Genomic DNA, 17087 nt, shown 5'->3' with positions numbered 1-17087 from the left:
TCCCGGAATTTCACACTTTTTGGCTCGCTTGATTATGACGATTACAAGTGCCCGGTGACGAAGCTGGAGGATTAAGATACTCCGGCTCCCAGACTCCACGAGATAAAAGGGAGTCCAGATATGGAGCGATATCTGTCCCGATATCTGGCATTTGATGTCTATCGCTCATCTGTTTGCTAAACTGATGCCCTCGGCAGGCCAACTCCAATGTTTGTCAATGGCCGTTCGACCGTGTGCGACCCACCCCCGGGGCTGCCATTCAGAGATTTTTAATCAAGCGCAGCGTGGGCGTTGCCAGGGATGACCGGCATAGATCCTTTGCGCCTTTCTGCGGAGTCACTGCCGCTGCTCATCAATTGCAGTTGGTCAACGCCCTCGAGGACCCCCCCAGGATGTTGCCTTTGGCACATCGCGTGACCCTTCAGAAAGAGATGGATGAACAGCCGGAGACAGGGACGAGGAAGCAACTCCCGTAGTAACGCCCTCAATGGCTGCCAAAGTATCTTCAATTACCTTTACGACTCCATTTAAAGTGGACCTCCAGCCCCGAACGGAAGTCCCGCGTTACCTTTTTCTGTTTTGCGTTAATATCTCATAATTTCAAGCTTTACTCCTCAGCCGAGGGCGGATGGAGACGGGGCAGGGGAAATTAATTTATTATGTTAACAATGGTCACACAAAAGTTTTGTTATGTTCAAGCCCCGGCAATTAAGTGACAGAAATTATCAACTCCCTGGGATCTTCACATGTGTCTGAGTCCGGCCGCGCAGGGTTAAGGTCTAGTTAGCCCTTGCCGGAGCGGTGGCCCTTTTCTGCTTCTGCCTTCGTGTTTAATGACATTATGATTAAAATCATTTCGTGTCAAAAACAATTGTCGCACACACTCACACTTGGGCCCTCGAAGGATAGGAAGCGGATACGAGACATGTGGCGGAGCACAGGACACTCCACAAAGGCTACACTTTTTGTTTTTGTTTTCCCCTATTCGAACTTTAAACGTTTTTCTACTTGCCTTTTCAGCAGAGGATTGTAATCCTTTTTCAACAATGTTTAGGCTTAATTATTGTGTTTTGTCATCCCTTTAGGATTTATGACTTCTAAAGAGGTAATCGCTCTGTTTACAGAATTTATACCAAACTTTTGGGCAAGGAGTTATTTAACGTGATTGAGTAATCAACTTGGCCCAATTTTTTTGGAAGATATAAATTGCAACAATAGTAACACCAATCTTACTCCAAAATGTTCCTTCAAAGAAGATTTACATACCGTATAGCAATAAATGTCTAAATAAATCTCAAGATTCTTTTAAAAGTATATGTAAAGGATCATGTCAGTTCCTTATGAGCAGTAAACTACCATGAGAAGAAAAATTTAATTGTTTTAAAGATTTACGTTTTCGAAACTGATTTCAGCCACTTTATGTAACATATAAAATATAAAACATATAAAAATACCTTTTATACATTTATATATTAGTTATATGTTATATAAACTATTTTTTGTAGAAACAAACAGACAAGAAGCAAGACAGACTGTAGAACATTGTATTATTATCAAAATATAACATTGTTTTAGTATCGAAATACAATCCTGAATACATTATATTTCATTACATTTTAAAGCCATGAACATATTAACATATACATAAATATGAAACATATGTTTATATGAAGGTATATCAACTTCATATTCAAAAGGGCCTAATGAAAATCTTTCCTTCTTTAATAAGAATTTTCAAAACCAAATAAATAAGATTTCTTTTTAATATTTTTAAGCATCTTAAAATCCAAAATTGGCATAAAAACCTTTAAGAACCAACAGTTAGTCAACAAAATCCTCTTGAAATTTTATCGAAAGCTGACAGGGAATCCCCTAAAACGAAATAAACTCCGAAATATTAGTTCTCTGAAACGACTTGTTGCACTGCCCAACGTTATGCATGTCAACAGTCAATAAATAAACCTAGGCTATTATCAAAATTTGGGTTATCGGGTCGCCGCGAGTGCGGGCTTTGCCATTTAATGCGTCATGGATTGTTGTGTCATAGCTGGGATGGATGACGGTTCGATATGGGGCGACTCTGGGAAATGAGTGGAGCAATTATTACTTAAATGCGAGTGTATTTTAATTTCCCGTTCTGCCCGCTCAGGGTCCGATGTTGGGCCCTAGGCTGATAAGCGGTTTGACGCCATTCCCCACCCTGTGCCCCGACTTATGCAACTCCCTGATAAGTAATCCCGGGAGGGTAGGCCAGTGGGTGGGCGGGGGTGCCCCTAGGGCGGCTTCCTGCATACCGCCGAGTGACAACATACACCCCACCATCCCATCCGCCGGCCCTGGACGAGGCTGTTTGGTTTGTTTTATGTCTTGGCAAACATTTGATAAAGCAAAAAGAGGAAAAATAAAAAGAAAATCCGAAAGCAAATAACAGGCGAGTAAAAGTTAAGCAAATAATAAATATTTGTTTATTATTTCTGTCGCCGGCTTTTCTCAGCGTGTGAGTGTGTGTCGTCAGTCCATATCCGCGAGTGAGTGTTCCTGTCGTTGAACTTTCCGGCGTTTGTGTGTCAATTTTAATGAGCGCAGTTAACATTTGGGGCGGCCATGGGGGCGGCCGTACTTGTCCAGGGGCGTGCCTCGCACTTGACAGCCCAGTACCTCGTACCTCGTACCTCACCTAGTACCGCGAGTTTTCTCTATTTCTACAGACTTTCACGGCTCGATTTACGGCGGACATTTACGACCGCCGCCCTCAAGTAAGACGGCGAATTCCTTGGCGCTCCTGCCCCCAAATCGATCAAGTTTTCAATTAAATGAAAAAAACAATATGACGGACATGTATGGTTCGGAGGAGTTCGTAGAAGCTGAAGGAATCTGAAGAATTTTTAGAGTTTTTCGGCCCGGCAGCGGACAGTTATCAGGCATTTTTCGCGTTCTCTTTGATAATCGAAAGGCATTTCGCAATAAGCGAAGACAGCAAAGCAGAATTCCCGCTGATAAACACAAGGGACATAAAAAACACACTTTTCGCTTTCGTTTTTTATTCATAAACTTCTTTTTTACACCCCGTCAGGAACTTTGAAAACTTCGGAACGGAACCGGTATTTTGCAGCCCCAGCCTCTAAGCCCCTCCACCCCTCAGCCCAGTGCCCCGGCCTAGTACATGCTGGAGTTGTACATACCACTATGTATACATGGCCAACTGCAGAACGGCGGACCTGACTCGAAGCCAGGGACCGGGAATCGAGCCGAAGGCAGACAAAACCAAACCTAAATGTATCTTACGGATACACAAACTGCTGCACGTCTTTGTCTACGTAAATGGCCCATGAAAATGAGACAAGAGTATACATTATATGTGTGTATGTATGTACATCAGACAGCCGCAGCAACAACATCAGGGACCCGGCAGGAAAAACAACGACAGGACAAGGCAGCTCAGCACGATAGTCGCCGTCCCTGACGATTCGCTTCGATGGCGACATCTTCATGAAATAAAAATGCAAAAAAGTGCCAAAAATCGCGTGTTGATAACAGCGCGGGTAATGGGGCGATGGGTGGCGGTGGCGGCTGTCCTGAATATTTCGGCTTGGAATCGGTGGATTACACGATAATGACGTTATTAAAGGCTAACAAAATAAGCGACGTGTGTACCTTCCCCAAATAGTGTCCGGGACTAAGCTTTCTTTCGGAGAAACTCGCTGACAGACGGACTATCTACTCGGCTCTAGTAAAAACTCTTTACTCTCACATTGTTATCTTCCAACTTATAGCCCTTTAAATAGTAATTTAACTATTTATTTTCTCTCATTGTTCTTACTTAATTGCCCAAGACCTTGAAATATGAAGCTGCTGTAATACTCTATTTTTCACCCATCTGAATAAAAACAAATAAAATAAAATGAGAAGCATTGGTTGCAATTACAAACTTTTATCGCTTCTAGTTGCGAGTGCGGTAATTGCAACGCTTCGCTGCCAATGATGCAACTTTTATTGTAGTTTTTTCCGCTGCCCTCTGTGGCAGCAAAGCGAATTGAATTGCTAATTTAGCAAACATGAAAATTTAATTAATTCGCTCTTAGCCCGATTCCCGTTAGCTGTTGGGATAGAAAACTACAATAAGTGCTCCTTATTTAAGCAGGAAGTGGCAAAAGAAATATGCAGATACGGATGCAAATGCATTAGAAACGGCATGTTTTCAAATATGGTTTGCAGTTTAAAGCTCAAAGTCATAGGAAGTGGTTAACTTTGATGAGTAATTAATTTTTTAAGCTTTAAAGATAGGAACCAGCATGGAGCCTCTTGCCCGTTGGAGTTGTTTTTTTTAAACTAGCCTTTCAATTTATTTGATGGTAGGCTTTAAATGTTCATTAGACTGAGTAATAAAGTCAGGAATGGATGAACAGTCTACATAAGAATTTAACTGGAATTTAACAGACAATCTGGTAATTTTTCCTAAATTTGAAAAATAGGATGCAGTTGTGAACACAGTATTTGTATATTCATTTATACTTATTTTTTACTTTTTACCAAAAATATTGAACATCATAAAAATAGCTACAAACAAGAAACAGCGTTTTATTCTGCTGTTTAAATTCAAAACTCCTCTCACCTCGACCCATTCCGACTAATTAACTTTTAATGACCATTGGTTTGGAATCCCGCTTAGACTGCTATTTCTTTAAATTGAACAAAATACAAAAAGAGATATGTATTTAGGCTATAAATTGGGCTTTGTTTTAGCTAATTAGAATGGTAAATTCACCAGCAACCAGCGATAGTTATACGCAAAATCATATTTGAAAACCAACACTGTGTTTGTAAATAATTGAACGTGAACATAGTATTTTATTTCTCAACAATAACAATAAAAATAACAACTACAAACAATTCCAATAAATTTTAGCATATGTCGATGCGTCAATAATTCCAGTTCCAATTGACAATTCAATACACTTTAATCAAATGTCAGGACTGACGTACTTTTTAAACCGATTATACATATTTGTTGCCAGACACCCCCCGTCCCGATCCCATTCCTCTCCATATAAAGGCAGCTGAATTCTTTTTAAAGTCTTCCGAATGTGTAGGAATCTTATTGTTGTGTTTTTTTTTATTTTCAACGAACGTTGAACCAATTCGCCTTTATTGATGTTTTCGAGTCTTGCCTCCCCGCCAAGCGTATGTCTCCAGCACCTTGGGGATTTCTTTAGCTATTGGCTGTTAAATTGGCTTTTCTTTTGGGCTTTCTACTCTCAAAGACTAAACATCAGAGCCTGTTAAGGCCAATGTCACACATAATGGTATCCAAATAGAGTAATTTTGATAAAAGAAGTATCCTGAGATACTTGGGCTCAACTGGTTTAAACTCGTTTTTAAAGACCCTCTTTTACAGAGACCGAATGAAACAAAGACCATCAAACCTATGGGTGTTCCGCAATCATTACTTTGCATCCAGACATTCCACTCAGTTGCCTCATTCAGCAAACTTAATGACGGCTCATGGCGAACGCGTTGTCATTGCATCAAGTGCATCTCTAACGTGCAGTGCCCACTCGCAGGCCGTGGCACTTACTGTGGCAGTTGCACTTGCACCAGCAACAGCAGCAGGCTGGGAGGAGGCTGCACAATTGCCACATACGCCGCAGGATTGAGTTCAGTTGTGGCGCTTATCACCGCATGACCGCCGTGCCCATCACTCATACGCCATGTTTGCCCAGTCGATGCTTAAAAAGTTAATGACTAATTTTCGCTGGCTCGCATCGCGAAAAAAGCCTGGCCGTCAGTTGGCTTTCGGGATGTCTGTCTGGCCGGGGATGTCAGATGATGGCTGTTCACCGGCGAGGCCGGGAGGGGCGGGCAGAAGGACGGCTTTTTGGCTTTACTGTTGTATTGTCCGAATTGCTGTTATTTCAGCTGCCAGACGGAAACGAACCTGCCAGCCAGTAGACACTACACTCGAAAATAAAGCCGACCGAAATAATAAGGCTTTTATGCAAGTTTAATGCATACACTGAGGAGAGATCCAAGGATTCCACGACTTATCTATCCTTTCAGTCTGATCCATTATTGTGATTATTTTATAGACCTAAGAGCTAATCAATTATCCTTTAGGTCGTTTATTTCAATTCTCTTTTATATGCTCTTTAATATATACCACTACCAAATCCTTGGAGCCTTGTGTCTGTCCATTTCTCAAGGTCCATCTCTTAAAACCGCTCAAGGATTTCACTCTTCACTCTTTCAAATGAAAGAAATATTTCCCCAGTGTAGTCCAAAGGACTATGCAGATGGGGAACAGCGGTGGACACGCATACGTGCTCCGCTCGACATTATAATTAATGAAAAATCGCAACGATTCTGGTGGTGTTGCCACCGGCGCGCTTCAAAGTGTACTCTCCCAACATAAACGCAAAATCCGACGCAACATCAAGCCACTCACAACCCAGGAATTTGGCTAATATGATTTTAATTTTGGTCGCCGGAATTAGAATGCCATTAGTTCGTGGGTTGCCGGGTTTCTTTCCAGCGGGGCTTGCCCTCGCTCGATTTGCATACGAAACGTGTAAGCGGCGCATAAATTATGCATGTGTTGCACAAACGTGCGCATGCGGGGATTGACCTGGTACTCCATTTGGAAAAAGCGTAAAAAGCTTTCCTCTTAAATGAGAAAAGAGAAAATACCTATTTTTAAATTGATTGCCTTATGAGATTTTTTCTGATTTCATATCTTGTACTAAAAGGCATTAAAGGGCTAATTTATGTGAGCAATCAAGCCCTTATATTAACAAAGAAAGTTGTTACTTAGTATTCCTTATACGTTTAAAACTAAGGAGAGCCCTTACCACAAACTTAATCTCTAGAGAGCTCTAATCTACAAACTTTCTAAAACCCACAAAAATATCCTCAGAAGGATCTTTAACATAAAGCGCAACAATTGAAAGAAGTTCTACTTTCTTATCTTTCAGGAACAGAACTTAGACACATTTTCCCCTTTTTTTTTAGCCTTTTTGTATTGTATATTGTTACTGTAAAAGAACAAAATAATTTTATTGTTTAAGCAAAACCAAAATGTACCAAATGAATAGCCAAATATTTAATTTCACGATAATGTGCTTAACTTTCTCAACAAAGTAGCTAAAAGGGGCTGTTGCAAGATTCTAAGTCGTATTATTTTCGGAGTACATCAAATTCCTTGGTTGTTACCTAATTCTGTTTTTTTTTTTGACTGCACATCCTAGTAGAGGTACTAAAACATTTATAAGATTCTTCCCACTTAACCCGCTTTCAGCTGATCTAATTTCCATTTTGTCATGACAAGCTCCTACAAGTTACACAACTATCACACTTTGTACCTATTACTGGCAGGGGCTCAGCAATTGTCTTGGCCTGGCCCGGTTCTCCACACTTTTCCTGCCATATTTTCCGCTAATAGCGAATTATCCTACCTCTCGTCTAGAAATAATCCACAAAGACTCTGCTCGGGAACGGCGGGCTATGGGGTTCGCCTTTTTGATTTATGGCCCCGAAAAGTCGCGCACGTATTGCAGCCCGCCCGGCCTCCGCAGCGCCCCTGCCACCACCCCCCACTCGCCTCCTCCCCCCTCGCTCCCTCTGGCCATTGTTTGTAGAGACAAAGTAGCGTGCGAGCAAGAAAAACAACTGAAAAATGTCTGCATTCTACAACTGCGAATTGCATTTTCCATGGAACGTAAATAGAAGCTATTTAGCAAAATGTGCACGAAAAACAACAGCAACACAAACCAGCATCCGAGCTAAAAATGATCCAGATACAGATACAGGGGCCGGGAGGGGGGTGCGAAGGGCGCACGGCGAGTGGCAAGTGGCGAGGGGTGGTGGCACAGCGAGAGCGGCTTTGCCCCGTTTTGAGGTCAATGTACAAATCATGTACAATGCAGCCAGGCAGCATTTATTACGACTTAATGCGCTCCCTGAGGGCGCGGGGCCTCGGTGGGCCACAGGGGGAGACCTGGGCTGGCGAAGGGGCGGAAAAGAGGGCCCGAGCTCTAATTTCGTGTTTAAACTGCTTTTCACACAACCACTCGAACGGGCTCACATGGGAGAGCAGCTGGTTTGCAATTCACAAAAATATTTGTTGGTACAAAGCGAAAACATGGAGGGAACTCTCAGATCCAATCCGAACGGCGAGCTCCCTTACTTTCCGAGGGAGCCCAGCGGCGTCCGGCATGCGAGCCTCCTCTTGGAGGACAGGGTATCCCAGAAGAACCAGCGCCTCGGGCAGAGAATGCCTCGAACAAGTGGAAAAAACCAAAAGCAAAGAGGCCAAAAGAAGGCTTCCAGGAGGAAGCAAGGCAGTGCACCTGCAGCAGGCTGGGGGTCTCGACAATGCTCGGCAGCTCTTCTGGCGAAAACAGACTATGTGCAACTCTTTAAATTGGGCCAATTCTACATAACATGTAATTATAAGGTTGTCAAATATCTCCCTTCCGCTTTTTTGCTCTTTATTCAATGCTTTATAAAAAGTGTTACAGTGATCCGATTTAGTTGAAATATGCGCCGTTTTGTTCGATAATCCGTTTCCATCTAGACGGCAACTTCATAATACCTCCCTCGTAGAAGCCCCCCTCCTTATTTGCGAAGAACTCGGACAGCCACTTTTCACAAGCCTCTTTTGAGTTCAACTTTACACCACCAAGGGCGTTCGTCATGGACAGGAACAGGTGGTAATCACTTGGCGCTATGTCCGGGCTATATGGTGGATGCGATAAAACCTCCCATCCGAGCTCCCGTAGCTTCTGACGAGTCATCAACGAAGTGTGTGGTCTGGCGTTGTCCTGGTGGAACACTACACCCTTCCTGTTGGCCAATTCTGGACGCTTCTGGTCGATCGCCTGCTTCAAGCGGTCCAATTGTTCGCAGTAGATGGTAGAATTAAGCGTCTGGCCATATGGGAGCAGCTCATAGTGGATGATTCCCTTCCAATCCCACCAAACACACAGCAAAACCTTCCTGGCCGTCAATCCCGGCTTGGCCACTGTTTGGGACGATTCACCGGCCTTCGACCACGACCGTTTTCGTTTGATATTGTCGTATGTGATCCATTTTTCGTCGCCAGTCACCATCCGCTTCAAGAATGGGTCGAGTTCGTTCCGTTTCCGCAGCATATCGCAGGCGTTGATTCGGTCCACAAGGTTTTTTTGCGTCAAATCATGCGGCACCCAAACATCAAGCTTTTTTTTGTATCCAGCCTTCTGCAGATGGTTTAAAATGGTTTGGTGACTAACTCCCATCTCCTGGACGATGTCACGAGAAGCCACATGCCGGTCTAACTCGATGTATTCCATGATTTGATCGGTATTTGTCGTCACAGGTCTTCCGCCGGCTGGCTTATCCATGGTGTCGTTTTCACCGGCTCTGAATCGTCGAAACCATTCCTCCGCGGTTCGAAGTGATAGAGTACCATCCCCCAAAACCCCATTAATCTCACGGAACGTTTCTCTAGCGGATTTGCCTTTAACGAAGGAAAACTTTAAAATAGCGCGAATTTCGGCGTTAGTGAACTCCATGTTTACACGTCTATAACTGGTGAACGCAATATCCAAACTAATCATGCATAGCGTCGTTTTGTAGGTTATGTCAAGACCTTTTAAATTATGTATAGTGTTGCCAGATACGAGCTCTGTAGCGCTTTGTACATAGCCGCGAAATTCAAAAGACAAAAAGGCGGAAGGGAGATATTTGACAACCTTATATTATGGGTGTTTTCAAAGCGATATTGTGATAATGGTCCGACTCTCCCAAAAATACACTTCAAAACAATATAATGTTTAATACAATCTTATCTCTTATAAGATAATCATGTAAAACTGTATACAAATATAAATCAGGAGAGGAAGCATTATAAGCAACCCCAAGATACGATAAGAGTTTCAGAAAATGGAAACTCATTCGGAAATCCCCCGAAATCAGATCACTCTTGAAACTCCAAGACGTAGTTTCTCGATTAAAACCCAAGAAGGACAGACTCTCTCCGAAAGAAACCATTATTTAGATACTGGGGGCGTTGAGAGCAGCGACTATCACTGATTACCGAGTTATTAACTCGTTGTTGCAGCTGCAGTGCCCTGGTTGCCGGCAATCGACAGTGGGCGTTGGGCGTGGCCGGATTTAGGTCGGCCAACACAAGCGAGAGTGAGCTGCCCCGGCCCCGAAAGTTGGCCAGCAACACTGCCGAAAAGAGCCACAAGCAACGTCCAAATGGCAATGCCAAGAAATGGCAAATAGCGCCAAGAAGCCCGACCGCTAAACATGCACGACTCGCAGCAGCAGCAACAATTGCAACATATTACATTGCACTTTCAACGTCATCGCCCGATGTGGCCGCTGTTGCTGGAGCTGTAGCTGTTGCCGCTGCCGTTTCGGAGTCACTTAAACGAGATAAATCAACGTGGGCGATTACACAATTTCTCAGGGTGATTGTCGCCTCCCCCGCCGCACCTGCCCCGCAGCCCAGAGAAGCTGTGGCAGCCGCTCCGGAGTTGGGGCATGAGTCGGCAAAAAGCGCGGAAAGCGCTTTGCCGTGGCAAAAGGCCCGCGCCATTGGAGCAGTGGGTCGCTCTTGGGTCTTGTGGAAATATGTGGAAAAACGTGGAAAACCTGTAAGACAAAAGTCGACAAAATCAATAGCAGCGACGCTGCAACAAAAACGATGACAGCGATGTTGCAGCGGCAATATGCACGAGTGCCAGCAACTCAAGTAGGTAGCGACTCTTGCAGTTGTTGTGTTTTCAGCTTTATGAGCGATAATTAAAGTTAAATGGCTCTGCTGCGGAGCTGCGGATGTTACTTGCCAGCCAGTGCACACATTTTTGAGCCCCAGCTCCCTCCTCCCTGCTCTCTGGTCCCGGCAAAGATGCAATTTGTTTTGTTTTTACGGAAAAATAAAACTTTAACGACCCCGCGCTAGGCTCCCTCGGCGGTTCAGGTTCTTTGTGTTCTTGTTTTTGGTTTCTGATGTGGTGGGGAATTGAGGCCAAAGCGAAGCAAGTCAGAGGTTAGCCGGGGGTCTCGAAATTCCTCTCAGTGTCGTCGGTCGCAGGGAGGCATCTCGCCGAAGATGCAACCAAAGTTTCCAGCCAAAACAAAAACTGGCGCAACGAGGAGTCAACAAAAGCATGCAAATGCAACAACAAACTTCGAAACACGACAACGACGGCGACAAAAACACAGAAAACACACAACAAACACTAAATGAAAAACAAAAGCAAACAAGTAAGAAAATAAATCAAAAAGAGTTCAACGACCAAAAGTTGAAATGATTTCCGACAGCCGGCGGCGAGGGACCTGGGGATGCGTACTTGGGCGGAGATCGGGGGGAGGATGATGGGGCCAATTGACAAAACATTCGCGGCGTGTTAAACGTACTGAGAGATACAATAGCGGCGATAGCAGATATGTGGCATTTGATATGCGCGAGTTGCGTGTGAACGGGATGGGATAGGAGGGATGGCAGCCAGAACCGAAGCCGAAACAGAAACAGAAACCTGAAGCCGAATCAGAAACAGAAACAGAAACCAGGCATATCGATGGCCAACTAAATTTATGCATGATTTGCATGCAACAGCGATAGCAAGCCGAGAGCCACAACAGCCGTTTAATTGAAATGCAAAGAGCCGGCGGAGTCGGGAGATTGCTATGCTGCGCACACAGTTCGCCACCGACACAGATACAGATACAGATGCGGACGAGCGTGCGCATCCGAGTTTGAAGTTGCATCTGCCCCGCCAAGGAGATCTATCTGCAGCCATGTCTGTATCTGTATCTGTATCTGGTTCTGTATTTGAATGCAGCCAGGAAGCCGCCGACGTTCGCTCTCCGCCCACACGCGCCGCGCACATCCAAAATCATCAGCTACTGCGGCTCATCAACGGCCATTTGTGGCTGATAAATGAACGCATGTTGTGCGTATCTGCCAGATACAAATGCTAGCAGTCCGCAGCCTTAGCTTTGTTTCCAATTGCAGCCTCTGCCGCCGTCGCTGCCACAGTTGACTGCGCTGCGCATTTTTAATGAGCGGAAATTAGTTGGCATTGCAGCAAGATGTTTTTGTGGCCGCCCGCCTAAGTAGACACAAATGTATCTGTGGTCGTAAATACACAATCTACGAGGCGCGTGCCGGCCGTGCTCGGCGATTGTTTACAGTGCTGGCCACTCGCAGGTACAATAATCGCACCGATAACCTGTCAGATAAATTCCCCCGCGGCGGTTATTAGTTCTCCACCGATTCCGCTGACATATTCCGATATTGGAAGTGAACGGACACGGGTCCGGGGCCTGGCCGCCTGTTCGGGCTATTTTGGGCGACTGCCGTTGGGTCGCATTGCCACTTTAGGTTCGTTTTTTGGCAATGCAACTCACGGATATATTTAGAGTATCCGCTTTTAGCTCAGTCTTGGCAGAGCCAGCCAGTCCGCAGATACAGATGCATTTCCGTTGGCGTGTCTGTATCTTTGGGAGGAACATTTGGCAGCACTGTTTCAAAAGGCTATGCTTTGGGCTTTAAGATGCTGACCGAGCCGATAATATCGATTTTCGTATATATCATTCTATCATCATTCTATTGGAAAGAGCAGAGTGGAAAGTATCTATTAAATTGATATCGGTTCCGCAAAGCTACCCTGGGATTCTCATTGTTTGTAAGATGACCCATTGCCCCACTTATACCCCAATTCTATACAGCCCTCTCTTAAAAGAGTACCGGATATACATACTGCCTTCTTCGAGACTTTGATGGTCTTCTTAGTGGCACAATACAGTACAAAATTCCATTCGAATTTCCTCTTTTAACCATCCATTTAATTGCCAATAAAATGAACACACTCTGAGGAATGTCTGTGACTAATGCCACTGATCCTATCGTACCCCCATGAGAGACAATGTCTCTAAAACCCCATAGACCCATTCCGACAAACTAACACTCACCTGTCTGATGACTCTGACGAATCGTATCGATCCAAGCACCGCTTCTTAGAGCCCTTGGCACTTCGCTGTCCTCCTGCTCCGGGTGCTCCTGCCGCTACTCCTCCCGTTCTTGCGGCTTTCTGTGGCGGCGCCTTGACAGCTCCCGCCTTGGTTGGTGCGGCCGTTTTCCGGGCGCCCTGATACAATTGAGATCGCAACGCGTTTATGTCCTGTTCCACGGAGCCTCCTGCCCCGCCTCCTGCCCCCCGCTTAGTGCCCATCACAATGCCGATGCTGCTGGGCGTGCTGAAGGGCCGCGGGGGCTTTGCCGGCGGCTTCAGTTCAATATTGGCCGTGGCGGAGGCGGTGGCGGGGGCGGGTGAAGAGGAGGCGTCAGATGGGACGGGCACTGGCAACAGTGCGGCGGTGGGTGTGTCCGCTGCGGATGCTGGTGTGGGAGCCGTCGTCGAAGCTGTTGGCGAGATGTGGCTTGTGTTGCTGCCGCCGGCGGCGCCAATTGTTAGACTGTTTAGGTTGACGCTGTTTTTCAGCTGATCAAACAATGACAAAGCCGCGCCAGAGGTTAAAGTTTTCTTCGCCGGAGCAGTGGCTGTCGATGTCGCTGCCTTGGCGGGGGGTGGGGCCAGGGGGGCGGCCTCAGCCTCAGCCGCCAGCTCGTTGGTCTTGGCTGCCGAGTCCTTCGGCTGAGTGGCTGACATTTTCCCCTGCTTAGTGGCTTGTTTTTGGAACTATTTGCTTGTTTTGTGGCTCAAAGAGTGGTTTGTGGCAGTGTGTAGCTTAATTGTTGTCGGCTGCCGCCATTTTTCGCTGCACTTGTGCAGCACGCTGCCACACGGTGTGGGACTCAACCGGAGTGTGTTCAAGAACCGAAAGCCAACTCCTCCTCGAGGCACAGTCTGGAGAAGGCAAGTTAATTGCGCCCTTAGTCAGCAATTGAATGAGCACCGTAGAATGGGTATTCCTCCTTTGGTTTTCACATATCTTCTGGTTCACTTTCGCACCGAACTTGCACTTTTCCGGCTTTTGTGGGCTGCGAGCTCGGGTTTCGAGCCAGGGAAATATTTATGGAAATTAACAGAAACGCGTTCGACTCACTGGCGTTTTAGACCGCTTCGCACTTTGCCGCACATCACTTCTGCACTTATGACACACATTCGCCGCGCCTCGATTGGTATTTCTGGCGAGGAATCACTGGATCAGCACTTAATTGAACAACGACGCGGCATTGATTTCGGGGTTGATGGCGGATGGTGGATGGTTGGGGTTTCGCTTTGGGTGCACTTCGACTTCTCAGTCTCGTTATCGAGTGTTTGGAGAGCTTTATGGCTTTGTGAATGGCTGGGCGGGCTGATTATTGTTTCGTGGCTGGGTCCACCGTTTCCGGCACACACGCGACATTCGATCTGCAAGTTCTGCAAATTCGAGGAAAACTGAATTCAAGAAAGCAACAACCAACAGGCAACAATGAAAGAAACCGAAACGGGCGGCGAGCTAACCGGTTCTAGATGTTCATTTGCCTGGTCGCTTTGTTCAGTGTTCAGTGACAACCGTCTCCACCAACGTCTCCGTAGACTGGCCAGGCCGGGCCAGCCAGCAAACAAATCCAATCAAATGCACTCCACTGTGCCGCGGGCACACACTGACGAAAACACACGCGAGCTTGTGCTTCGCTTATCGCGGGGCCAGCTTGTCTGGCGAGCTATTAATAATTAATACCACGGTCTGTCCCTGTGGTCCCTGGTGTCCCTGGGTCCCTGGCTGCTTTGGCTGCCTTAATTGTCGCCAATTGCCGTGCAACCAAATCAAACAACTCGGACGGAGGAGCCCTACACTGCACTAGGTCCGCAAATGCGAATTCCGATGCCTCATCGATTGGCGAACGAGAAACAGCGATCTCCCCACCAAGCCAAACGCTGCCTGCCGATTGACTGAGTGGAGTGGAGCCGAGCGCCGAGCTCCGACCGCCCAGTGGAGTGGGAGTGGGGCCGGGCAGGGGCCGGGTCGCGCATTGGGGAGCCGATGGGGCCCGAGCACCCGCCGAGCGACGGCCGACTGGGGGCCGAGCCACTTGGCCAACTAGAACCGCGCAAAAATCAAGATACGAAGCACGCGAGGCAAGAACGAAGGCAACGAACTGCGGTTCGGCTCTTGGGGCTCGACGCTGGGGCTGGCGGCGCCGAGGGGGGTGCCGGGGAAGGCGTGTGCAGGCCAAGGCGCTGTTTACTTTTGATTTCTGTGCAGCGGCAGCAGGTTTTCGATTCAACGAAAGAGGGTTAGAGGAGAGGCGAGGCGGGTTGTTGCGCCACAATGTGCACTTTTTGAACTTCTGGGAAGTTCAGCGTTCCGGTGCCGGGGCAGGAACTCTTAGTGTGTCCGCGGGTGTGCGAGTAGGTGGCATGTCGGCCTGCACACACTAACGCACCGGCCCTGCTGCAGCCTACAGCTACCTGTTGATATGTGTGGGAACTAATCGGAAAACGGTGGTAGGGAAACCCAAAACCGGTTTTCTCTCCCCAGCGCAGTGCCGATCTTCGAACTTGGTTTGTGTTTGCGTCGCAGAACATGCTCTTGCACCAATATTCAAAGCTCCCTAGCCCCTACAGCCCACACTATCTCTGTCTGCAACAGAAACACGCGGTTCGCTAACGAAAAAACAAAAGAAAAAAACGCAAAAGTAAACAAAGAAAAGTCAAAGCAAATCGCCAAAAACCAAACAATAACAAAGCAAAAATAGAGAGCCCTCACACACACAAGCAGAGGCAACTGGGTCCACCTGTGGGGCAGGGAGTCGGAGGGGCCGCCGGTGGGAGTGGGAAATCAAAGCCAACACGTGCTTTTATTACGTTACGAGGCAAGTGTGTGTAGACGGAGGACCGCTGTGTGTGTGTGATGCAACTGTGGGAGAATGCAAAAACGGGTGCCACGGGAGAGCGAGTATTCGTGCGAGAGTATGCAAGTCACATAACTCGTTTTTGCGCTTTTTGTTTTTTTTTTCAGCGGAGAATACCTCGGTTCCGCCGGATTTACATACAATTTGCCACATTTAAACGAAAGTCAATCCCAGAAACAACAGCTGATTGGTTTTCATATACCTCCTCGCACAACCAACTGTCCAAACAGAGTGCGAGCATTTTTCAAGACTATCCGGCAGATTAAATTTTGAGCCCCAAGGCGAGACGCATTTGCATTTCTTTCGCGAAAGTTTAAGAAAATATTAATTCACCTTGTTTAGGGGAAAATTCCTATTTTTAGAAGTAACCATAATTCGTATTATTATTACATTACATATTACATGGTACATGGGATGATATGGCTCTAAAACACCTACCGTGTTTTGCTCATACCATAAATTTGCTTGTGCAAGAAATCCTTAAAATGGATATTCTTCAGCCTGTACTAGCCAAATGCAAATCAATAGTCGCATTCATAAAGCTCAGTTCAACGACCATGGCCAAGTTTAAGGTGGCTCAAAATAGCACAGATCCCCTATGTCTAGTTCAAGAGGTACCCACTAGATGGAACAGTGCATACCAAATGTTAGAACGTATATTGGCCACAAAGGATGCACTGACAATTGCTTTGCTGGGCACTGCAAAGGCGCCTTTGCCATTTGGGTCAGAGGAGCTCGAAATTTTAGAAGAGCTGTGCACTTTACTGCGTCCTTTCGACAAAGCGACGAAAAAAATTTCGGGAGCGAAGTACCCAACGATCTCATTAATTATTCCCATGATATGCGAAATTCAAATGCAAATTTCAAATCTAAAGAACACTTTTAAAACACCGGAAGTGATACTAGCTTTTGATGCCATAGATGGACGTTTTACAGAGCGTTTTGCCCACTACGAAACCCGCACCGTGCCACGGATTGCCACTATAATTCACCCTAGGTTCAAGAAACATGGTTTTAGCGCCCGAAGCAATGCCGAGCAGGCCTGCCGTGCCATGGAGGAGGAGCTAATTTCAGCGATCAGGAAGTCGTCTGCACCGGAAAAACCTGCACCACCAAATCCGGCCGAATCTTCTGCTTTTTTCCAAAACAAAGCGAAATTGCATTCCAAAACAGGTACAGCTCGTTCTGAAGCCATTGTGATGCTCAGGCAGCATATGGAAACTGCGAACGAACC

The 17087-nt window shown here is 46.2% G+C and overlaps 1 protein-coding gene across 1 annotated transcript in view; it reads right to left on the bottom strand.

The window, feature by feature from the left end:
* Window positions 1-14319, bottom strand: part of jing (AE binding protein 2 jing) — a 118054-nt gene extending 103735 nt beyond the window's left edge. Inside the window, exon 1 of the mRNA XM_017236826.3 lies at window positions 12964-14319. Coding sequence (XP_017092315.2) covers window positions 12964-13661 — 698 coding nt within the window. The 5' untranslated portion in view covers window positions 13662-14319. The remainder of the gene's footprint in view (window positions 1-12963) is intronic.
* Window positions 14320-17087: the final 2768 nt, after the last annotated feature.

This window comes from Drosophila bipectinata, chromosome 2R (assembly GCF_030179905.1).
Source record: "Drosophila bipectinata strain 14024-0381.07 chromosome 2R, DbipHiC1v2, whole genome shotgun sequence".
In the NCBI taxonomy this organism is placed as follows: domain Eukaryota; kingdom Metazoa; phylum Arthropoda; class Insecta; order Diptera; family Drosophilidae; genus Drosophila; species Drosophila bipectinata.
Note: the sequence above shows the minus strand (reverse complement) of the source record. Positions and strands in the feature narration are given on the sequence as shown.